The 24,979-nt window shown below is 40.8% G+C and overlaps 1 protein-coding gene across 4 annotated transcripts in view; it reads right to left on the minus strand.

Annotated features, from left to right (window-relative positions):
• Positions 1-2,240: 2,240 nt before the first annotated feature.
• LOC107087676 (protein Wiz-like) overlaps positions 2,241-24,979 on the minus strand; it is a 69,912-nt gene continuing 47,173 nt past the window's right edge. The window contains exons 9-17 of one of the 4 annotated variants that reach the window (XM_015379374.1): positions 23,046-23,168; positions 21,827-22,366; positions 21,303-21,749; positions 20,575-21,081; positions 19,924-20,487; positions 19,628-19,839; positions 5,649-5,949; positions 4,686-4,851; positions 2,241-3,575 (exon numbers count right to left, since the gene is read on the minus strand). In XM_015379374.1, coding sequence (XP_015234860.1) covers positions 3,257-3,575; positions 4,686-4,851; positions 5,649-5,949; positions 19,628-19,839; positions 19,924-20,487; positions 20,575-21,081; positions 21,303-21,749; positions 21,827-22,366; positions 23,046-23,168 — 3,179 coding nt within the window. In that variant the 3' untranslated portion in view covers positions 2,241-3,256. The remainder of the gene's footprint in view (positions 3,576-4,685; positions 4,852-5,648; positions 5,950-19,627; positions 19,840-19,923; positions 20,488-20,574; positions 21,082-21,302; positions 21,750-21,826; positions 22,367-23,045; positions 23,169-24,979) is intronic. The other 3 variants (XM_015379375.1, XM_015379376.1, XM_015379373.1) reach the window with 3 other exon arrangements.

Genomic DNA, 24,979 nt, shown 5'->3' on the forward strand with positions numbered 1-24,979 from the left:
CCCTCGAAAAAACCCAGGAGCAGAAAGAAGGTTTTCTTTGCAAACGACAGGAGAACAAGTTCTGAATCTGAAATCACATTTATTGTTTGTTCTGTAGTCGATTTACTTGAAACATGACCCTTTGTGTACAGTACTGTTTGTTCCTCAGCTGCTATTGTAAAACATTCAAACATAAAACATACACACACTCGCACACAGAACAGCAAGTTACACCAGATGAGGCTCTGCCAGGTACTCTCTCTCTGGGCCTCTTCATACCGAATCTAGAGGAGGAGGAGCCTGCGTCACTTGGCAAAGCGGTCCCCCTTTATGGTCTCATAGTGTTACCATCTCATGAAGATAAGTCGCCACCTTTCCCACCACCACCACCCAGTTTCAGCGTGGAACAGGTGAAACAAAAAAATAGAAAAGAAAAACACCCAAAGATTCGCCTCTGCAGGACTGCAAATGTACGTAAAACACACAGATTAATAAAAATACAAAGCATCAAATGTTGAAATCAACTCACAATAAAAGGAATTTAAGATCACTTATTGTTGAACTACTCTGCTAACAGAAATGCTGACGGCTCTATTAGCACCAGCAGTTTCTTTAAGTATATGTAGTTATATAGCTATGTATATATAGTCCATAAAAGGGTTGAGGAATCATTTGGATCAAACATTCACGTTTTAAGCATGGGAAACACTGGAAATCTCAACCTGGATGGACCCTTGAAGTGTCTCCTAACGTCTGAACAGAGGAAACGTCAAAAATAAAAATGAGCTGATTACAGCCTCGGGATCCAGACGTTTCCCACTGATCTCAAAAGCCCCGCCCCCTTTTTTCACTCGTGTTTGGTTTGCAAGTGGAATAAATATAACCCTACAGTAACGCTTGTCCCATCAAGTCTTTTAGGAAGCAGGATTTATGCCAAAACAAAAGGTTGAGTCCGCCGTCGTCCACCGAGCGTGCTGGCTCCTCACCATCGGGTCCAATGTAAACAGCTTTTACAGAGGCAGGATATGGAAGTAAACGGGCTCTTTGGCACATCCTCACAACCATGGGTGAATTTCAAGTCCAGACCAGACTCCACAGCCAGACAGGCTCACACACGAGTCCCTTTTAACTCTCGTTCAAGCAGCTTCGCTTGAATCTTTTCCTTAAACAACAAAAAGGACACGTTTGTAGTGAGTGTACAAAAATGTACAAACTAACCCAGGCGCACACTGATGACCCAACGCTCGTTATACTTCAGCTTTAAAAAGAATCGAAGCCCGTCCCCACATTCAGACGCTAAAAAATAAATTAACTAATAATGGGTTAGACTGAAAAAAAGGCGAGAACATGGCAAGACTGATTGGACAAACTGAGACGAGCCTGAAAAGCTTCAGTCGCACTAAGAGAGGCACAAGCATCAGTAGAGTTGAAGGTGTGGACTTTGATACGTGTGTACCTTAAAGAAAAGTATTCACACCCCTTGAAACCCCCCTTTTTTCCCCCTAGTTTTACTTTTTTTATTTGTATAACTTTAATGAAGTTAATTTAAATAGCAGAGCTGGAGTTACATTCAGGGATGAATTATTTTAGATAATATTTGAATTTTCACTATTGTTGCAGGAAAAAAAAACATGTTTTGAGAGTTACTTTCCTGTTTTTTAACCTTCATTCTCTTCACAAATAAAAAAAAATAACAATAAAAATGTTTTTAGCCCTGCAGACCAATAGAAATGCATCTTCACTTCTCACTGTAGAAAAAAGCCAAAAGTAAAGAGAATGTGATCTTTAAAACACAATTTTAAAAGAATGCAGTTTATAAAACTTAATCGGAAAAAAGAAGCATTTGAAAATAAAAATTTGGAAATATAAAAACTTAAAAAAAAAAAAAAGTTTTTTTAATTAAAATTTGAAAAAATATATAGTATTTGAAAACAAATCTAATAAAAAAGCAAAGCTCCTCTCAAAAGCTTTTTTTTATTTAAAAAGTTTTTCAAAGTTTCATGCCAGGATTGCATCTTTTTTTCATTTTCCTTTTACAAATTTCCACCACTAGTCAAGTAGAGATAGCTCCTATAATCGGGACAAAAATAGACACATAATAAATAAAAAATAAACACATCGAAATGCAGGAATTAGCCTCTTGGCCAGGACTACCTTGAAAAAGAGGTTTTTAATATCAATGGGATTTTTTTCCTGGTTAAATAAAGGTTAATTATTCATACATTATATTTATTCATACATTTAGATGGAAGTAGTTATATTCATGTTTAAACAAATCTATTTTAAAAACATTTTATTTAATCAAACCCTTTTTTATGTGAATAGGATGTTAATTATTGTGCACTTCAGAATTTTTATGGTAAATTTATTATTTGCATCATGTTTTAGATAAATAAATTAATAAATAAATGTTACGTCTTCTTATTTACTCGTATTAATCTATTTAAAGGGACATGACATAATAAATTTGCTCTCTATATACGCCTCAGGAATTACGTCCTATTTAGGAACCCCTGATTTAAATCATTCAATGACTGTAAAATGCATTAAAATGACAAATGATCAGGAACAAATAAAGTTCAAGGGGTGTGTATACTTTTGTTTTGGACCGCATGTTTGTGGATTAATGTTTAAATGAGGTCATAACAGGTGCTACATTCAAGCTGAATGTACGTTTACATCAGGGGACTGTATCACGCCTACAGACACAAAAAAAAAGGTGAAGTGGAGCGATTTCTCCTCACGTGTGCTTCTATCTCCTTTTTTAATATTACACCTTAACGGGTGCTAATTGTGTTTCGTTAAGTGCAGGGTGAAAGTGTCAAATAAAAAAAATGAAATAAAAAAAAGTGCCTTTTTATAAACACTAGGTGTCAGCTAACATTTATAGTCTCAACTGTGAGACAAGCAGGATTAGAATCTCAGTCAGGAACTTTAAAAGGGGTGGGGCAGTTAAAGAGTAACAAAGGGTTAATAACAGCCTCTTACCCTCCCAGTGAATGGGGGAAGTACAGTAACGCCTGAACATTCTGTATAAACAAGGCAAACACAAAGTAGTATTTCGGACAGTTACCATCATCACCCATCCCCAAACCTCAGAGGAGCCCGGAGAGTTTTGTTCCCATGGCAACTGGACTTGGGGACACTAGAGATGCTTCAAAGGTGCTCTTCTGATAAAGGGAAGTTCCTCCCTAAAAGTTTGCTGAAGGTTAAAAGGAAGGAAAGCAATGGACGAACAAAGGTGGACCTGTAGAGACACAGGAGGAGGAGCTGGAGCTCACACCGTCTGCGTCGGGAGAGGAAGGGGAGTGGGGATTATGGCGAGCTGCTCCTCTGAGACCTGGGTGATCTCTTTGGCAGTTATGGCAGGGGCGAACTCTGCCACGGGCGTTGGGGAGCGGCTGTTGGGGGCGGTGGAGCGGGTCGGGGTGGAGGCGGTTCTTGAACCGGGGTCCGAGGCCTGGACCGGGGTGGGGTTGGCGGCTGCTTTTAGAGCGCCAGGCTTATTGTAGTTCATCTTGAAGATGTGCTGCTGGAGGTGTCTGATCCAGTCCTCCTGCACCGACAGCGGGCCGTGGAACTCCACCTCGCAGAACCTGGAAAAACAGAGAAAAGCACAAAAGGTTGACAAAAGGAAAGGAAAACTGCAGCTTTCAGTCAGGCTGCTGAATCATTCAGAGCATTTTTAGAGCAGCTGCATCAGAACTTAAAGTCGTAGGGAAGCGGCTGTTCCAACCGTTCCATTTCTGAATTCTCCCGAGTGGTGCACGACTTTACACGAGTAAATAAAGTGAATGTGATTGGTTGTTTATCAAGAGGGCGGGACTGCTGTGACGGAAGGCTCACAAGCATGTTTGATTGTGGCCGGTTTGTTGGAAGCATCTTGCTAACCAGTTAGCAACTTAGTGCTACTTGGTCCCAATGGGAAATTCCATTGGGACCAAGTAGCACTAAATTGGTCACTTGGAAACGACACTGTCAACGAACGCTATGGACAGCGGAAACATGCAAGAGGAGGAGAGTTTTGTGTCGGAGGTCATGGATGAGTCTCCTCCATCATACATGTTTTATTTAGAGGTGGAAAGTGGTGACGAAGATGTTGTGGAAGAGGACGCCAGGGCGGCAGAAGCTTGGTTTGGTGTAGAAGGCTTCCAGCCGTACATGTTTGAGCCCTCGCTTTGCAACGCTGCCAGTTCTGTTAGCTCTACGCCTGCTGAAGACACAGACGTCCATCCCCGTGAACACTGGGACGGAACTCAATGGGAAAGGAAATTATTCTTAATTCAACCATTGCGGATATTAGCAGCGATACTAAGATCCTATGACCGAAAAAAAATTGATTGACAGATGACGGTTGATATATGATTGGCCGAATTTAGATGTACAAGCTGACGTATAACTAACTGGCCTAATACACAGATTTTAAGACAGGATTTTTTTTTATTGACATTTTCTAAATTTTGGGACAATATAGTTCTATACATGTTAAGCCAGAATGATTTGACATTTAAATATGACTTCCCTACGACTTTAAACCCTTTTTGTGTCTGAGGATCCTAAAAGGTTTCCAATTCTCCTCAAACTGCAGCTGAAAACTGAAGAGGAGGAAGTAACATCGCTGAACTCTAATAACGTCTAACGTCGCTAATAACGCTTAACTCTCATCCACACACCTCTAACAAATTCGGCCTTCAGGTTTTCCTTACCGGCACTTCAGGGTGTAGAACTTGCCCACCAGTTTGACCAGTGGGTAGGAAGGGGGTTTGGGCACCAGTGAGGGGACGGTGCCTGTGCGTGGCGGCTTTGGAGAGCCAGTGTCTCGCTCTGATCCGTCTGGGCAGGATGGGTGCTTCATGGGCCGACGCTCGAAACCTTGGAGGAAGAAAACCAAGCAGGTTTTCAGAATGAGCTCCTGAAGCAACTAAAACCTAGGAACACATTTCTGTTCTGCAGGGTCTGTGGGTGGATGGAGTGTTAAGCTGATCTTTGTGAGATGTTGAAAGCTTGGAGCATAGTTTGACGACCTGCTGTGTTCCTCTGCCTTTATGATGCTGAGGCTTTTTTTATGGAGGACAGTTTAATTTTTCACATAATGAAAGTAATCAATTTACCCACCAGGTGGGTTCTGAAGCGATAAGGTGGGATTTTATTTATGATGAGTAGAAATTACTTCTTACAAAATAATTCCTCCATTTTCATATTTTCACTCCAACCAAGACTCGTTTTTTTCTCTCCACTTTGATCCAGTTCTTCAAATCCCAGTTTGTGAGAGAAGTTGAAGGAAATGAGGAATAAACTGCCTGATAATGGGTAATTATTTTCCCTGAAGCAGCAGGATACAAAATGTAGTTTTTTTTAAAGTGTCACTAAAAGAAATATAAAAGGAAATCTGTAGAGAAGTTAGAAATATCTAAAATTAGAACATGACAGCAGTTTCTGAATAACAGCCTTTTTAGAGAAACAAACAGCAGCTCAGGTGTGTTGGATCATTTCCAACATGACAGTGATGACGATCATTATCCCTTCAATTTGTAATCTAATCCCATTATGTCAACAAACTGAAAAGGTCTTGCAGTTCAAAGGAAACTGAAACTAAAACCTACATGTATCTGAGTAGAAATCAAAGGTTCAAACACCAGCTCCAAACATTATTCTGCACCCTTGCATACCTCTTGACAGGCGGACATTCAGCTCGCTGCGGGCCACCTGCGTCTGCAGGCTGCTGCCGAGGCGTGAGAAGGTGGGGCTGCTGCCGCCGGCCCGGCCTGAAGCCGACCGTGAGCTGGTACCCGACTCCTCGTCAGCCGTCTCTGAGGAGCCGCGCTGGAGCTCTTGGCTCCGCGGGCGAGCCAGGCTAGCAGCGAAGGAAGGAGACCATTGGGAGGAAGAGGAGTACGAGGAGTGGGCCTTCTGCGATGAGATGGGGAGGACATGATCAGAATCCGCTGACAAAGCCAGGGAGCTCCTCTTCTGGAACAAGGAAAAACAAATCAGCACTTTAAAGAAAATCTCTGCTTAAATGCAAATTTTCTACATAAATATTATACAATAAACAGCCGCAGTGTAGTTAGGAGGCAACAAGTGAGAAAAGCAGAGTAAAGGGCTAGTTATCCTCCCTACAGCAGTGTGTCACAGTGAGCTTGATGCAGATATTTGTGATTTATGCCCAATATTGAAGCGTGGTCTGCACTATGTGATTTCACGCCACATTGAGAGAGGGACAATCGGGAACTAGCTGTGGGTCTAGATACGGCTGAGAAGTCGAGGAAGTGGAGGCAAGTTTATGCAACAACAGAGGGACATGAGGGCGAAAAAGAGCGGGGATCCAGGAGGATAAAGGGCAGGGGTGGATTTACCATTAGGCAAACCTAGGCAGTTGCCTAGGGCCCCAAGTTCCTGGGGGCCCCATAAAACTCCTTTTCCATACAGCTATTACTTATTTGTGCACATTAATTATGTTTTTGATAAAAATCCTTTCATTAAAACAATATCAGAATGCTTATAATATTAAGTGTGTCTCAGGCACAGGTGTATTTCAGAACCCTCTAGCGCTTTTATTTAAAAAAAAACACCTAGCGCCATATCTAGTGGCTTTTTTCCTTCTAGTGGAGACTTTGGCAACAAGATATAAAAGCAGCGAGCTCTGCTCTCCAGAGCAAGTAGATTGGTAACCCCGCCTCCTGCTCTCCTCTATATTGTCTGCTGTCATGATTCATGCAGCTATTATTTCATACAAATGAAAAATGGAGAACAGATTAGCAGATCATGGCTTGTGTACGGTGGAAAGAAGGACTGGGTTATTTACTTTTGCTGTCGCCTTTTTGGAAGGAGCAATAAGCTAAGTGAGGTTAGTTTCATTCCTTTTGAGATGACATGAAAAGTCAGCTGAGTAGAAAACAGAGAGAGGAAAACAACACCAAGAGAGGGACAAAACCTAGAACAAATAATGTCTGTCTATTATATTAAAATTTCTGTATCTGTATAATGGGTCTGTTTTATGTGTTGTCTTCTTAATTCAGAGGGCCCCCGGCCTGTCTTTGCCTAGGGCCCCAAATTTCCTAAACCCGCCCCTGGTAAAGGGTCCCGGCGTTCTCGCGCACCTCGCTCTTCTTGATGGTCCATCTTCACGAGTCATTTTCCACAATGGCGGTCATAGAAACAAAACAAGCTGGTAAGGTACCAAACAGGAAATACACATAGTGTAGAGTTGACCAATCAGAAGCCTCCTCTGTCTGCGGAAAGGGCGGAGGAACATCTGCATTCACTGAGACACACATGCAGGCCACCTGGTTTCTGAGCATAAATCAGCCTTAAGGATCAGATCAGGCTATTGAGAAACAAACCGAACAGATGACACCGTTGCCAACTTGGAAACCTTTTTTTCCTCCCAATAAAGTGTTTAGCAACATGTCAGGCATCTTTTTCCTGTGTGAGACTTTGACGACAATGCAAAGGCGCCGATCGCTTGAGTTTACCTAGGGAAACGCAATTTAAAAACAACGCAAGACTTAAACTCAATCTGAAAAATAGAATAGAAGTGAACAAATTTTTGTGAACAAATAAGAACTGAGAAAATTGCTGTTACTTTGCATTTTTCCCCAAATTTAAAACATGCTTTTGCAGCAATAATGGGAAAAAATGTTCCACAGAGACACTGGGAATAAGTATCAAAAACTTAAAGAAAATAAGCTCCAAATAGCTTTAAAAAGCTTAAAAATACCTGAACTCCGTATTTTTGTCCTGTGGGTGAGCACCCTGGAGGGGAAGGGGAGGGGTGTGGGTTTGTGTGTATGTATATTATATACATACTGTATGGTAGTGTGTATGTGCAGTTTTCTCTTTTAAGGTATTCAAAGTTCCAGGTGATCTGGTTTATTGTGCTGCATTTATGTTGAAATATTGTATATGTGGCATCAGTATTTCTGTTATTGATTTCATTCCTCTCGGTTAAGGGAATGTTCTTTTGTTGTGAAAATTCTTGAAAATAAATAGTTAAAAAAAACTCCAAGTATCCTAAAAGAAAATAACCCTTCCTGCCATCAGTGCTAATTATCATTGACCACTCTAAGTGGGGACCTAAAATCAGGTTTCTCCTCTTAAATGATGATGCATGATGTTTATGCTTTATTTCAATGTCTCTAGAAGCTTACTGTTTCTAAACACACTGATGACTTTGGTCACAGACTCATTTCTACACTTTTGAATGTTCCAGTGTTCGGGGCGCTACCAGGAAGTGGTGAAAACCATGTTTCACCATAAATTTCTCCTCGTCCAAGTGACCCAGGAGGCAAAACACGACCAAAAAGCAACTCACAGCTTACTTTGTATCAGACCTGCAGAAAACTGGTGTTCTGTTTCACACCGATTGAGCTTTAATGAAGTCAGGATTATTAGTTATTAGATGGAAGCTTTCAAATTATATGTTATTTTTTTGTTGGTTATTTTAGGTTTGCTGATTGCTAAAACCTCCTGCAGACCTTTTCTCATTATCTTATAGCAGAGGTCACGGATTAGCGGACCATGCTCCGGATCCGGACCCACCTGCTGGCTAATCCGGAACCAACCTGATTTAAAACATTTATAAATTACTGCATGTTGACCGACGGCAGTGTCTAATTTTCCTTGCAAATGCTTCTCTTGTTAATATGGTAAAGAAACTGAAGGATTGAGGATAGAAAACTTTGAATCAATTTGACTGTATGATCTTGTTGAACTGTAAAGTGCCTTGAGATGACATGTGTTGTGAATTTGGCGCTATATTAATAAACTGAATTGAAATTGAATTGATTGTTTTTCTCCATTTCAAAAAACATTTTAGATTTTAAATGGAAAAATTTATTTTATTTATTTTTTATTCAATGTATAACATGGATGCATAAAAACCTGCTTTTTATTTTTGTTAAATTCTGTTTAAAGTAACAGATTATAATTAAAAATGTCTCTGGACCTTTGCTGGTTGATGATTTTCTTTATTCTTTATATTATTTTTAATTAGTTACCCCTATCTTATAATATATATAATATCGTATTAACTCCTCTGAGCTTGCTGTGACAAAACTCAGGATTTCTAATGAATAGGGCCACTCAGTTTAAAACATTTCTACTATATGAATCTGGACCGTGTGATTTATTACCTACTGTTTGCAGGGATCCATACATATAGGGAGAAATCCTGCAGCATGTAAGGAGAAAATAAGCCCTCTGCAGAGGGTCGCTTCCCTACGACTGTGGATTCACCACGTGTCACCGCACATGAAGGTAAAAGGGTTTTTTTTTCTTTTACACAGAGCAGTGGGATTGTTGGGTATTAAGTTGTCTTCTAATGGATTTATTTATGGAGCAAAATCTAGACCAACATCTAAGAAGGGAAACCTGGGGTCCAAAGCCGGACCACTGCTTTTATTACAATCACAATTATAATACTATCTGTAGTTCTGCACTCCACCAGTAGGTGGTGACATGTTCACATGAGGTTTCATGAACTGTGTAGATTGTTGAAGCAATTTGGCCAAAAGGTTCAAATGCCTCATGAGGCCTAATTTCACCATCACTAGTGAGCTGTAAGGTCTTATATAGAAAGCTGTGTGCCTTTCCTAATCAAGTCCAATCAGTTTGATCAAACACAGCTGGACGTCACCCATAACCAATCAGCTCCAGATGATTGGCTAGGAGTGACTATGCTCCTCCCCTATAGCTCCACCCCTTTCTGTAAAGACAAGCCAAGGAAAATATACACATACACACGACTATGGCAGGTCTAGAAAAAGTGATGTTGAATCTTCTACGGCATGCCGCATCTTATTTAGTTCTGTCAACAGGAAGCTAACCAGTAAAAGGAAAGCTGAAGCAATCTACTAAAATAATGACAATAAATAACTCTAAAATTACGTTTTCCCAGCTATAGGAGCTAAACTATAGCACCTAGAGCATCTTATTGCATCAGTTACTAAAATCACATAGAATGTGCACATTTCCTCCCAGGTGGCACAGATGGGAGGAAATGTGCCAATTGTGTTGCAGAGAGTATTGTAGCATCAGCTTCTGGCACAAGAAGCCGTCTTCACTGTAATCACTGATGGAACCCATAGATATATGCATTTTGCTACTTTAAATTTTAGTACAAAGGTTTTAAAGAAAGCTATGGAAAAAAAAAATGACCTCTTCAGTTGGAAGTTTAATCATCTTGTGAATGTTTGCCATCTGCGACATGTTATAGGGAACTATGGAGCATAAAAAACAAGGTTTGGCACAAAGGACTTGGATAACAGCTGAAGTTGAACTCCTGCCAAACAGGAGAGTAGTGCAGACGCAGCACATTTCTACTAAATAGCTGCAAATTTCTGGCAACAGATGCCAAATAGTTACTCAAGACACAAGCACAGAAGAGGGGGAAAGGCTTTAAGAGAATTACAGTGAGCAACAAAAGAGCTAAAAACCTTCCATGATGCAGAAACAAAAAGCTGAAGCTTCTGCAGAGGTTTTAACCCTCTGACCTGAATGCTAAAAAATAAACTTCATAGATTTAATACAGACTTACCAAACTACAATCTCTATTACTTCATCTGTTTGTATCTTGATGATATGAAACTTCAACAGTGTAAAATGTAACATCTAAATAGAAATGACACAGAGGAGGGAAGATAAAGCGTCCGTACAAATGACTTGTTTGTTCCCTCAAAATTACTTATTTATACATAATTGTTGCCATAACAAAGGTACAAAAAACGAACACACCATCTTCCTGCACATAACCTCAAACAGTTCGAGGAATAGATGTAGCAAAACAAGATGGACGGGGGTGGCTGGATTGAGTTTTATTTTAGGTTGTTTAAAACAAAAACAGAACAGGTCAAGGATGATAACATTTACCCCCTAAAGCCCGGAGGATTTCACAGGTAATTTCAAGGTGGAATCACCTGTCTGATATAAAGCAGGTACATCTCCGAAGTGGTAAAGTGTAAATGTAAAACTTTCTATTTGTGTGATAGAAATGCATTACAGTTTTCAAGTGTAACCAATATTGTAAATGTCACCTTGTCTGATTTATTGGTGATTTAACAGCAAAAATCTACATTTTTTTTAGTCTGACCTAAATATTGTACATAACAATCCCAGTAAAATACAATGAAAAATCCTTTGAAACATTGGATGAGGTCTCAGACTTAATAGATCCACATCTTGGCCATAACTGCAGAAAATTTGGACTGAAGCAGTCAGAGCATATTGGATCCACAAAGGTTTTAGTCGGCTGTGTACCAAGTGGACCTGTGATTTTGACACATTTCGGCCAAAATTGGCCAAACCTGTGCCAAATGTCTTTTTCAGCTCACAAAAGGAAATCTGGTCAAATAAAGAGCTGTTATCTATTCTAAGGCTCCTTCTGCTTATCACAAAGTATTTGTTTCCATTTTCAATAAAATGTACTATTGAAAAATTGCATAATATTAACAAAACGAAGAGAAAATGAGCTGAATTGTGTCCTTTTGTCTGAAATAAGACCTTCAAGTATTTAAAAAATATAAAATGATAATTTGTAAAGAAACACATAGTTACCAAATATCAAAATATACATATAATACTGTATGAAAACAAAATTACAAAACTAAGGGGAAAAAAACAACTCCATAAAATGCTTCTTTTAGACCATTCAACTTTGTGCAGCAGGTGCGGCGGGAGGGAAGAGAGGGGAAGCCAAACTTTCTGATTTATCTTGCATACAAGATGAAATGTCATGACATTTGCGAATTCACAAAGCCCCGAAAATACATCTAGTGACGTGTATGACATCAACGCATCAACCAAAAGCAGAGGGCTGACGTAAAACAAACATGGCTGCACCAATTTTAGCTTGTAGAACCAGTATTTCCTTTTGAAAAACGAGGAAAGGGAAAGATGTTTTTAAAAACGGCTAAGGGTCATAAGAGAAAAAGTGTCTATGAGAAGAAAAGAAAGGCCTCAGAGGAGGCAGATATATCCCAGAATGCTTTGCACGGAGAGCTCTCCTTACAAAGCACTATGGGAGTTGCTGTCTCAGTGGCCCACTGTCGCCATAGGCTTTACCTACCTGACAGTGGCGACTAATAACAAAGATGGCGCAGTGGAGGAGGAGTTATGTGACCAATGGGGCAAAAATCATCTGTCTGTCGGTTAGCTGAGTTTGCTATAAAGTCCCCGCTGTATGTGGAGACAGTAAAGGCTGATTTATACTTTGAAATTAGTTTGTCTGCGTAGGTGTAGCGGTGAACGCAGAGACGTCCCCGCCCCCAGTGCCGCAGACAGGAGGTCTCTTTTGTTTGTATGACCGCCATTGTGGAAAACGACTCATGAAGTTGGACCAGCTAGAAGAGCGATGTGCGTGAGAACGCTGGGACCCTTTTTCCATCTGGATCCCCGCTCTTTTTCCCCCTTATGTCCCTACATTGTCGGACAAACTTGCCCCCATTTCCTCGCCGCCTCGGCCACAGCTAGTTGGTGATTTCCAGACTGCAGACCACACTTTAATATTGAGCATAAATCAGAAATGTCTGCATCATACCTGCGAAAAGCTCGATGCGACAAGCTGCGGGAGTACATCTTAAACAGGGCGTGCACGAGGAGAAAAGGGCTCGTGCACGCCCTTGCACGTAAATTTTTTGTTTTTCTTTTAAAAAAATCCTCCACAACGCCTTTAAAGCTGGATAAAAAGTCCAGCCTTTAGCGACCTACGCTGCTACCTGTATGGTCAGGTTTATAGAAAAAAAAATGACAGGAACAGTTTACAACTGGGTGTTCAGTGAAGGTGGATTCTCTGGCAGCTGTTTTTGAAGTTTACTAAAGCTATTTTTCTGATGATAAACAGATGAGTGTGACATATAACAACAATAGCAGCAAATGGTAAAAGAAAAAAATGCTCTTCTCCCGCATAAATAGCCTTTATTTTTTTTCCTTTAGAGGTCGGGTCGCCCTAGAGACGCGTCGCTTCACCGCAGATCAACTCGAACACCGGGATCAAGTTCATTGATGACCAGCAGTAAGGATCTGGAGAGTACTACGGTGATCTGTGGCTGTTTTAGGATTCAAACGTATGCTCTCATGTAAATTTATTTAAGCTTGTGTAGACATATGAGCATACTTAGATATTGAATTATTATGAATGTTTTCACTTCAGGATGTGTTTCTAAGGAATAGAACCTGATGTAGGATCTTTTCTCCTAACCTCCAACTCCTCTGTATTTTCTGACCCATTAGGAGGCTCTACTGCAGGTCTCCTGTAGATAGAGCGGTTTTATGGCTCAAAGGAGGTTCAGATATAGGTTATGTTTACAAAGATTATCCCTCCTTCACTATAAGGCAGCAAACCGAGAAGAAAAGATCTGGACAAGATCAAAGCAGAGATTCAAGCTTTTAAACTGTGAATTCTGGATCCTGTGAGGATAATTTTGGACCTTAGCAAAGATCTTTGTTTTAAATGAAGCACTGAATTTTAACTCACTGCCCCAATTTATCTGCTTTACATCAAACGAACGCGCTGAAGACATGGGGAATGTTTTCAAAAATGTAAATAACACAAATACTGAAACATAGTGAGACGTTTCCAACACAATCAGTACTTTTTGGGAACAAATTCATATTTTGGTGCATAATCCATATCTCTTTTTTCTCTCCATGACATCTCTCAGGTTCTGTAGACTTGATTGCAGAGACAGGATATTATCCGATTAAACCACGACAATAACTAAAATCTAAAGAGTGCAGATATTGGTCGGCTGATATTTTTGGGCCGATATAATTTTTCCCCTTTTATCGTATCGGCCAGTATGTCCAGATTCATTAGTGCGTTCAGCAGCCATGCTTTTAGCTCACGCATTCACCATTCCTCCATTTCCTATCAATTGTTCACATGTTTTCTTTGCTTTTTTGAAACAAATTTATATCCCTACTTATGTAACATTGTCATGTAAATGGAGGAAGGGAAATCAATTTTGGCCTGAGGATCGGTCTGCAAAATTATTGGCAGAACATACCAGGTATCTGTTAGACTGATGTCTAATAATCAGCATTACCCTTAAAAAACCCGATTAGGTCAAACTCTAGTTCCATCAAAACCCTCCAGGCTTGAGAGCAGAATGTGGACATAACAATAGGGCCATAATAGACGTATCGACGGCTGGTTATATTGAAAGCTGTAAAAAGTATACTGAAATTGGACCCATCCTCTAAATTTCAATTAGCTTAATGGACGTGAAAACCATGCGTATAAACCCCTTTACCTCCTTAGTTTCACCTATTTGTGAGAAAAGCAAAAGTGAACCTGGCCCCCCTCAGAGCGACATTTACATCTTAAGGGAAGATTTGTACATTCCTGCCAAACATGAAGGAAAGATAGAAATAAATAAGAGTGGGCTTAATTAGCAGAGGATGGGAGCAACTGCTGCACTCAAACTGATCTTGGTAAAAATGGGACAATCCTGGAAAGAAAGACTCGATACGGAAGACAGGTTCACCCCAAAAATACAACTCAGAGCTATAATACAGCAATACCGCTACAAAGGGTTTGGATCAGATTAGGACAGAAACAATTAATCGTGATTTATCCATTATTGAAATGATCATCATTTAGTAATCGATTAAACAGAGCAACCCACTTAAGACCAACAATTGTAAAAATATATATGTAAACATGTTGCATTTAAGATGAAAACAAAACTCCAGAACTGCTCAAGTGGAAAAGGTTTAGTTTGACTTGGTTAAATTCATAAAAGGTCTTCTTTAAGGAACCTTTTGATATCCAATTATGAATCAGTTAAACAACAAAATAATGGACTGATTAATCGACTTCCAAAATAATAATTAGTTGCATCCCTAGATCAGATAGCATTCATGAGCTGGAACGTTCCTGTCCGATCTCACTAAGCTCGACCATTTTGCAAAGAAAATTGGACACAAGAAAACCAAACAAGCAAAAACATCAGTAGATAAATACCCAAAAGATTAATTTTCCCTCTATGTGTTGTTGGTCTTTTGTATGAAATGCCAATAAATTACAATAAAAATGCAGAAAAGGGGAAATTAATATCTCTGCGCGGCATAAATCAAGGAACAAACACAGGTCTTACTGTTCCACTAAATGAAAAAGGCTTTCATCATATCTCTCACTCCTATTATTAGCCAGACAACATCACACTCCTCACTGCTCCACCCAACCTCACCCTGAAATGTCTAACCAGCCTGAAGAGAGCAACTTAAAGCGCTTTTTTAATCATTAAATACGTTTATTATCTTGTAACATATGCTTAACATCCTAGTGACCACCTGTGAATGCAGCCATATACAGTTAGCCTTCATGAAGAATTTAAAGGTTTTTAAATATAGAACGTTTAAAATATTATTTCAAATCATCTCGTGCTGCAACTTTGATAGATGGGTTGAATAATACCAGTACAATAAAGAAATGCTGGAAATCAGAGCTCAGGGGGGGAAGGTGTGGAGTGACGCAAATGCACCAGAAAGTAATTTCAGAACAAGAGAGAGAAAAAAAAAAAACACTCTCACACACACAGACAGACATGAAAAAATGACACATTTTCTTCCATCAACAGCGCGCTATAATTTATCTGAAGATGAAACATAAGCTGCCAGGGACCCTGGTTACCATGGTAACTATCAAGTGAAGTGCAGAGTGGTTCTGGCATCCGTCCCCACAGTGATTTTTTTTTTTTTTTATATGCACGGAGTAAAAGACACAGGATCAACAGTAAGGCTCTGAGCCGCGAGACGACACGTCTGCAGCTTTCCAGGACACAAAATGTCTGTCGCCTTGCCAGCAGAGGCCTGACTCATCTGAAAGCATGGAGACCGTTCAGAAACACAGGAAGGAGAGGGGTTGGTTCAACATAACAGCAAAGCTATCGCTTATATCTTTGTTTAAAAGTCTTATTTATAATCCTACAAAGGTCATCTTATTTCTTATTTTGTCCCTTTTCTTATTTGGTTTCGTATTTGTCCGTTCTTTGTTGTGTTTCACTGGGTTCTTTTTTCCATGATAAAACCCAGAGCAGCACATAAATATGCTGTGAAAGGAAAACGATCCATGCTTTTAAAAATGTTTTCTACAGGAACATCGGAAACCTATGAGATCAAGCCCTCCTGACTCAGTACTTAAGAAAAACAGATTCCACTCCTCTCTCTCTCCACGGCATTTTCTGAACGTTGTTATTCAGAAAATCTGAATACATCTGAGACTGCATGAAGAACATCTTTTGGGGCGTTTTGTCTCAGATGATAATTAGGTTTGAGTTTAAGTTGGCGTCCAAACTTTTATTGGGGGTCAAAATGTCAACTGAACTAATAAGCAGCAAAGTAGTCCAATTTCCGTAGAACAGAGACGTGTAAATCATCGTAGATTTGAAATATAACTGTTGTATTTTTGACTTTTTTCTTTGTTTTTGAACAACGAGAACACGCCTCACTCTCGCTTTGCTTTACAAAGTTTAATTAAAGAGCAAATCCACAGATGTTTGGATTTTGCCTCATAAAAGGTCAAAATATTATCCTGTTCCTTTAATGTTTTCTCTTAAGAAGGTTTTTAGATTTTTTCGGTTTAGTTTTTGAAAGATAAATTTGCAACCAAATACTTTTCTTAATTGTGTTTTTGCATTAATCGCTCATGGGGCCATAAATGCCCCATGGGCAGCACTTTGAGCACCACTGCTTCAAAGAGGAGAAGTGGCCTAGTGGTTAGGAGATAGAGCTTGGGATCCTGAGGTTCTGAGTTCAAGCCCCACTCCCACATACTGCCACTCTGGGTCTCTGAACAAGACCCTTAACTGCTCCTCGGGTGCCGCACAATGGCAGCCCACTGTTCCCCAAGGGGATTGGTTAAATGCAGAAAGTGAATTTCTTCAATAAAGTTCAAGTATTTTTATTATGGCACACGGGCTGCACTTTAAGCACCCTTTCTTCAAAGGGATCCCGGATTGAAAGAACATTTTACAGTTACGTTTATCACATAGTTTTTTTATCATGCAAATTGAGTGTTGGGATAATTAACATTGATGTTGTGTGAGTTTATTATGCCTTAATATTAGCTGCCTTTTGCATGTTAGATCTGATGTTTTTTTTGCACAATAGTTTATCTAAAAGACAGTCCCTTTGTACGGATATACAGTTATCTTCATTCTGTATGTGGCAAATATTTGGGAAAGGAATGAGAGCGGTGTCCTTCAAGTAAGAACAAAGTGTGATATTCTGATAAGGCTGGAGCCATGGATATTTCCTCATCTGCTAACGTGTGTGATGTAATGATGTGATGATTAGGGGTGGGTATTGCCAAAGAAGTCACGATTCAATTCAAATCACGATTCACAGGCCACGATGCGATTCTATCACGATGCATCACTATACTTGAATTATTGCGATGCATTCCAATATTTTCTCCTCCATGTTTTGTTTTTGAATGACTCGGCTCACAAGGCAGCGTGCGTCAACACATCCGCAGCAACATCTACTGGACTGGAAGTTGTATACCACTTGTTTTTGGCTGATGTTCGCCAACCATTCATGCAATCTTGTTTATTAATTTTTTAAAATTAATAATCGATACTTGCCGTCAAGAATCGATGCAGTAGATCACGAAAATTAGAATCACGATGCATCATCATGACGATTATTTTGCACACCCCTAGTGATGATGTGGCAGACTGGGAACATATAAAAAACCTCTTTAACTGTTAATCGTGGCCACTTCCCAAAATCTGTTGCCATGTCTCATGGTTATTTAATACATATAAGTTATGAAGTGTTATTTAAACAGTTTGTCTTGAGTGATCTGTTTTAAGAAAAATAACTGGAGAGAGAAAGCTTCAAGGTGTAGACACAGAGCCTTTAAAGTCGTAGGGAGGCGGCTAATTTCTGAATTCTCCCAAGTGGTGCCCGACTTTACACGAGTGAATAAAGTGAATGTGATTAGTCGTTTATCAAGGGGGCGGGATTGTTGTGGGGGAAGGTTCGCAAGTAAGTTTGTTTCCGTTTGCGGACGTTTTCTTTGAAGCATCTTGCTAACCAGTTAGCAGCTTAGCGCTAGTAGCTTCCCAATGGCAAATTCCATTGGGACCAAGTAGCACTAAATTGGTGACTTAGAAACGACACTGTCAAGGAACGCTATGGACAGAGGAAACATGCAAGAGGAGGAGAGTTTAGTGTCCGAGGTCGTGAATGAGTCTCCTCCGTCATACATTTTTCATTTAGAGGAAGAAAGAGGGGGACAAAGATGTTGTGGAAGAGGATGCCAGGGCGGCAGAAGCTTGGTTTGGTGTAGAAGGCTTCCAGCCGTACATGTTTGAGCCCTTGCCTCCCAACGCTGCCAGTTCTGTTAGCTCTACGCCTGCTGATGGACACAGACGTCCATCCCCGTGAACACTGGGACGGAACTCAATGGGAAAGGAAATTATTCTTATTTCTCATTTTAACCGTTGCGTATATTAGCTGCGACATATGAATCAAAATGCTATGACCGAAAATATTTGATTGACAGATGACCGTTATTAGGTGTTCAAGCAGACAAATAACTAACCTGCCTGCATAAGATAACGGGGGAAAAAAACAGATTTTAAGACAGGATTTTTTTTTAAATAGAAATTTTCTAAATTTTTGGACAATATCATCTTATGAAGAGTACATTTATATACATGTTTAAGCCAGAATGATTTGACATTTAAATATGACTTCTCTATGACTTTAACAAAGGAAAATAAACTAATATTGGCTTCAAGAATTCACCTAAAACTATCAGACTGATGTCATAATAATTGATATCGGCATCGGCCTTTCAAAAACGTAAACTAATAAAAAAACTGAAACTGAAAGAGAAAGAGAAAAAAGTGTTGCTGATTGAAATAAGGAAATAAAGAGATATAACCAACTGAAACTAAATGGTGTTTTATAAAACTAATAAAACATTCTAAAATGACTGATAAAGTCACTTTGCTTTCATTTTTCTCAACTTTTCAAACTGATATGAAATGTTTTATTCTTTTCCCCTCAGCTATAACTGAACCAGTTTCTAAAAATGGCGCCTTGTTTTGAGTTTTTATTACGCACAATTCATAAATACTCATAACTACTAGTGTTAGGTCGGTTCAAATGAACTATTTGTGTAAAATTGATCTTTGTCATAAGTAAAAGATTAAGTACCTTTTTTAATCCAAAGGTTTCAACTGAGTCTTAGTTTTTTGAGCCGTTTGATTTCCAGTTACCAGAACTTCAAAATAAGAAGAAATAGTTTTATATTTATTACGTGTTTTAGCTTTTAGGGAGAATAAAAGTTGACTAAAGGTAAATGACTTAATGTCACCAAAGTCAAGCTTACTGCCTGTTAAAAATGTAAAGGAGCAAAAAAATGCAGTCAAAGCTCTGAATAGCACACGATATGACTGAAGCCCATTTTAACCATAAAATGAAACGACAATAAAACTGTGATTCAGTAAAAAAAAAGCTTTGGATCTAATTATTTTTAGTGTATTCACAATTCTGCTGCTATCCCGACTAATGAATACATAATACTGTACATAAAAAGTATGAAAAACATAAAGCTAATACTGGAAACCAATGAACACTAAAGTAAAACTGAGGAATAAAATTTCAAAACCGTTTTCATTTTTCCATCTCTTACCTTCTTCTGGGTGGAGCGGTTCCCCTGCATGTAGTTCCGGTGCATCTCCAGAACCTTCTGAGGTCTGCTGCGGATCCAAGCGCTGAGCGTCTCGATAGGCGACCCGTTCACAGACCACTCGGTCACACCGAACTGCCTCAGGTGGGCGCGCGCATGGCTGGCTAAAGCCTTACGGTTCTCAAAGTAGAAGCCGCAAAGCTCGCAGCTGGGGTCTGGAAAACAGGAAGAGATTTGATGTTCTGTTTAGGAATCTGTTTGATGTGAAAGGACCCGATGTGAGAATAGCAGCCGCTCACCCTGGTGTCCGTGCTTTTCTGGCGAGGGTTTCCTTTTGTAGGAGAAATCGTGTGGAAGTGATGAGAAGGTCTTGAGCCGATGTGCTTGTGCTGCCCCAGTCTCCGCCGACTGGGCCTGATCTGATGACGGCCTTTTACCCAGTGGGGACAATCGGAACAGCTTCCCCGCAGGTTGACCCACGGAGCTCACCCCCTGTTTAAGGATCCGTGACCCAGACTGCACCAAACTGAGAGGAGATTTACGGAATTTGGAGGACTGGTAACCGGAAACACCCAAACCGTCCGACCCCCTGGCTCCTCCCACGTTTTCCCATAAGGGACTGCTGGTTCCTTGGCGGGACTCTTTCTTCACTCCTTGCTCTGAGCGAGACGAGCCGCCAGCCCCTCGCTTGTGCATGACCTCCCTCAGGGTGTCGATGGGCGAGCCGTTGACGGACCACTCCGTGATGCCCATTTGCCTTAGATGGGACCGCGCGTGGCTGGAAAGACCTTTGCGGTTCTCGAAATATTCCCCGCAGAACTCGCATCGAATGTCCCTCGTAGGCTCCGCTTCGTGGGACATGGCTGAGAAATGACCAGACAAACACTGCATTACTACATTCATCGGGTGGGTAATACGGAGGAATTCAACAGGAATCTTTTTAGGGTTACCTAAGTTGAGGGGGTAAGCTTTATCAGAGCCGCTCCAGCTGGAGTTCGGAGAGTCAACCGGAAAACTTCTGGATCTCCCCACAGTTCCGGGCGCAGTGACCTCCACCTGCACCGGCTCGGGCTTTGGCTTGAGAGTCAGGCCGCTGGAAGGCATCGGAGCGGCCGAGCTGGACTTGGACATCACCGACTGAGGCGGGCTGGAGGGGCGGGCGAAGGCAAAAGGCAGGCGGCCAAGGAGCGAGGCTGAGGGAGACGAGGAAGTGGACAGAGGGGAGCGAGGGGGTCCTGGAGAGGACGACGGAGGGGTTTTCAGAGGCTTAAGAGGAAGAGCGCAGGGCAGGCCCCGCCTCGTGATGATCTCCCTCAACGTGTCGATTGGTGACCCGTTGACGGACCACTCCGTGATCCCCATTTGGCGCAGGTGGGAGCGGGCATGGCTGGAAAGTCCTTTCCGGTTCTCAAAATACTCGCCGCAGTATTCGCAGCCAATTTCCTTTGGAGGTTCGTCTAAAAAAAACAAGAGAGTTCTGACTTAAAGGGTAAAACATCATAGTTTTTTGTTTTGTTTTTTTAACTGACCAACAAAAGCATAAAGCGAAAGAAAATGAAAACCACAGGCGGAAAACTGCGGAAAAGCCAAACTTTTCCTTCAGTTTCACAATTCTACTCTACTTTTGTTTGGTCAATCAACCAGAGGCATGAACATCTCTGCATCGACCATCACTTACTGTGTGGAAGGGCCATCAGCTCGCCACTGCTGAGGCGGAAGACCTGCATGGAGGCAGTCTTGAGCCGCTTGGCGGGTCGGCCAGGTAAGGACGAAGCGGAGGAAGAGGTAGCTTTGGACCCACCTCCGACCGTGGTCACCTTGTAGAGGAGTGACGCAGAGGAAGAAGAGGAGAGTGTCAGCACCGGCTGCTTCGCCGTGGGAAGCGCGGCGGGGGCGTCCTCCGTTTCTGTAGGACAGTCGAGCTCCAGCGCACTTGCTTTGTGCTTGAAGTCGTCCGTGTCCATCAGCTGGCTCAGGAGTTCAATAGGAGAGCCCTTGGACTCGGAGTATTCCACGCCGAAATGTCGCAGGTGGGCTCGCGCGTGGCTGGAGAGGCCTTTACGGGTCTCGAACCAGGCGCCGCACAGCTGGCAAACGATGTCCTTATCGGAGTCGGCATCCAGTGCTGCAAACCAAGAGGAAACCACTGAGTTAACACTGATTAGACTAAACACCAGTCAATCCCAGAGAGATGATGCTTACTGAGGTTGAGGGGAGCATCGTTCTCCTGTGGAGCCCAAAGTGGCTTTGACGTTGCAGAGGCAGCAGATAGGTTAGAGGTCAAGCCCTTCAGTCCCCCAACTTTGGGCTCTGGGGAGCGCAAAGGGGAAGACACGGGCAGTAGAGATGAAATGGGGGCTTTCTTCACTACTGAGGAAGGCGAGTTGGAGTGAGCCGGAGCTGGAGAAGCACCCGGAGAAGGTGTAGGCGTGGCGGAGCCAGACGGCACCGCCTTTGCCGCTTTGGCCAGGATGGACAGAGGGATGGGTTTCTCGTCCAGCTCCATGTCCTCCTCATCTTTAAGAGAAACAGGCAAGGAGGGTTTCTTGGGCGTGAGAAGAGACGAGCTTATCTTGCCGTCTATGCTGCGTTCCATGGCCACCCGGTGGAGCAGATCGATGGCCGACCAGCCGCTGTCGGAGACGGTGACGCCCAGCTGGCGCAGGTGAGCGCGAGAGTGGATGGAGAGTCCACGTTTGCTCTCGAACTGAGAGTCGCAGACCTCACACTTCCACTTCTGGGCTGTAAAATGCATCAACAAAAAAAGTTAGAAATATTTTGACAGTTTAATTGTTTAAGATTGTCAAAAAGTTTACATCTGTATGTAACATCTGATCACCTAACATCTATTCATCCTTTTTCTCTCTGTCCAAATTAGTCCACAACAAGCCTTTCCTTCCTCCTCCTAAGCCATGTCTCCCTACCCTGACCTCACGTTTGATCTGGGAGACTTTGTGAGGTTTCCACTCTGACATGAATTTTCCCGAGTGAAATTGGTTCACGATTGCTTTGCTGTTGGCTGAACACAACTGCTTGAAGGACCAAACCTGTTATATATTTGCAGTTTTCCTTCGCTATGAGGGCATAAAATCTTACCCTTTGAGCCAGAAAGAATCAGACACAAGTCCAAAAAAATTTAAAAATTCATCCGAAATGCAAAATGCAATTTATGGTGGAAAGCTAATATATAATCATCATCACTCTTATTAAATAATGAAACATGGTGCTGCTAAAGCATGCTGCTGGGAGCAAAGAGCTTAAGTCTTGAGCAATTGAAAAGCTACAATCAATATTGAAAAATACATTTTTTCCTTCCTCAAATTGAAGTATTAAAAAAAAAAATATATCAAAGTTGTGCTTGTTTGGTGAAATATTGTGTTAAGCTCTGGTGTAATTAATGATTTCTGTGTTTTGTTCTCACCTTTGGTGCCTACATCCTCCCTCTGAGTGAGCCGGTCCTTTTTCCCCACACTGGAGCACAGACCATCCAGCGACAGCCGGAGACCCTCCTCATCATCTTCATCTGCCGCATCCTTGTCATCACCTACACAGATTCCATAGAGGCGAATAATTATAGTCGTTTCTAGTAAACATGGCGGACTCATCATTTTATTCTATAATAATGTTTTTTTAAAAGGCCACAGTGATACACTTAAGACGTACGATAACACGTCCTTCAGAAACATGAAATATGTAGACAAAAAATATTTGCTTAGAAATGTTATTTTAAAACTTTATTTATATTGCTTTGAATTATACAATACATACAAGACTGAATTTTAAAATGCACAGATAACATATATTGTGCATCCTTAATTGATTTTATCTATAAACCTACGGTAGGTGGGCAATTGATTGCATTTGCAAAATTCCAATTTCCAAATGGTAGAGGCATTCAGTTTTAGTCACATCACATGTAAAAGCGTGAGATAAATATTTGCCTTTTAGATGGCAATAATTATTATTTTTTATTTTTTTTTTTGCCATAATACAGAGAGGAAGAGACAGTTGCAGGATGTAGGAACCTTTTCACACAAAGTTGACAGAAAATTCCTACAACAAGGTCATGGAAAAACTAGTGTTGCACCGATACCAGTATCGGGCGGGGCCCCGATCCAGCACTAAAATGTTGGTATCGTTATCGGCGGGTATTAACAAAAAGGGCACCGATATCAAATTGAGAACCAAAAGTTTATTCAACTATTGTCACCCATTCCAGGTAAGCAATAAAAACTGGATTTACTTTGTTTTAGTCTTTTTCCTGCTTTACAAAGGTAGGCAGCAGCTTGACAAAGCCATGATGGCAATTATTTTACATCTAAGTAGTATGTGGTTCTTTATATATACACACACACATCAATTTCAAACAGATGGTATCGGTATCGGTATCATCCAATAGTACACAGCCAGGTATTGGGTATCAGGGCCAAAAAAATGGCACTGGCCAAACTAGAAAAAAACTGAAACCGTCTAAGGAAACATCTACATATTTTTTCTTAGTGTAAAGGGCAGCTGCAATAAAATCGCAATATTGGTTCAAAATGATTGCCATTCAGATTTATGGTAAAATTGTTCAGCCCTAATATCTATTGATTCTATATGTATATAGATATATATACAAAATAAATGCTAAATGTCAATTATGTAAAATCAATTAGAAATGCCCGACATTATCGGTATCTACTAACACTGGCTTTAAAACTAAATATCCGACATTGGCCATTCAACCGATTAAAGTCACTGATATGCGAGTCATTCAAAACTGGAGGACATTTTATTTCCTTACCTTGAAAAATGTAAATTACCTATGAACAAAATATATAAACATGAACCTGTTATGTAAATTAAAGTTGTCTTTCACACATAAAACTGTAGTTGTAGTAAAAGTGATTCTAAGGCTCCTGAACATCCCATACTGTAAAACTTTTTTTTCTTGTCCTTTCGTCATGATGACTAAGTTACAAATCAAATCTAAGACATAATTCATCCATCCATCCATTTTCTTCAGCTTTATCCGGGTCGTAGAGGCAGCAGTCTAAGCAGAGATGCCCAGTTTGAGCTGAATTTTGGAAAATACAAACCCTATTGAAAGCTTTAGAGTCGAGTAACTGTAGGTCCATCAGCCGCCACCCTTAGAGCATCACCACCAACTTTCATCACAAAGTTACACCCTTGCTCTAATGTGTTCCTCAACACATATGCAACCTTTTTACTATAACCTCTTATTAAGCATCTTTTTTTTTAAATTCATAAATCTTTCCCTCACAGCAACACAACCCTGTTACTCATGATCTCCTCAACGGGTGTAATACTATCAGACTTTATTCTGTAGCCAGCATCCATGGAAGATAAACA

Source organism: Cyprinodon variegatus, unplaced genomic scaffold (genome assembly GCF_000732505.1).
Source record: "Cyprinodon variegatus isolate N-32 unplaced genomic scaffold, C_variegatus-1.0 Scaffold190, whole genome shotgun sequence".
Classification (NCBI taxonomy): domain Eukaryota; kingdom Metazoa; phylum Chordata; class Actinopteri; order Cyprinodontiformes; family Cyprinodontidae; genus Cyprinodon; species Cyprinodon variegatus.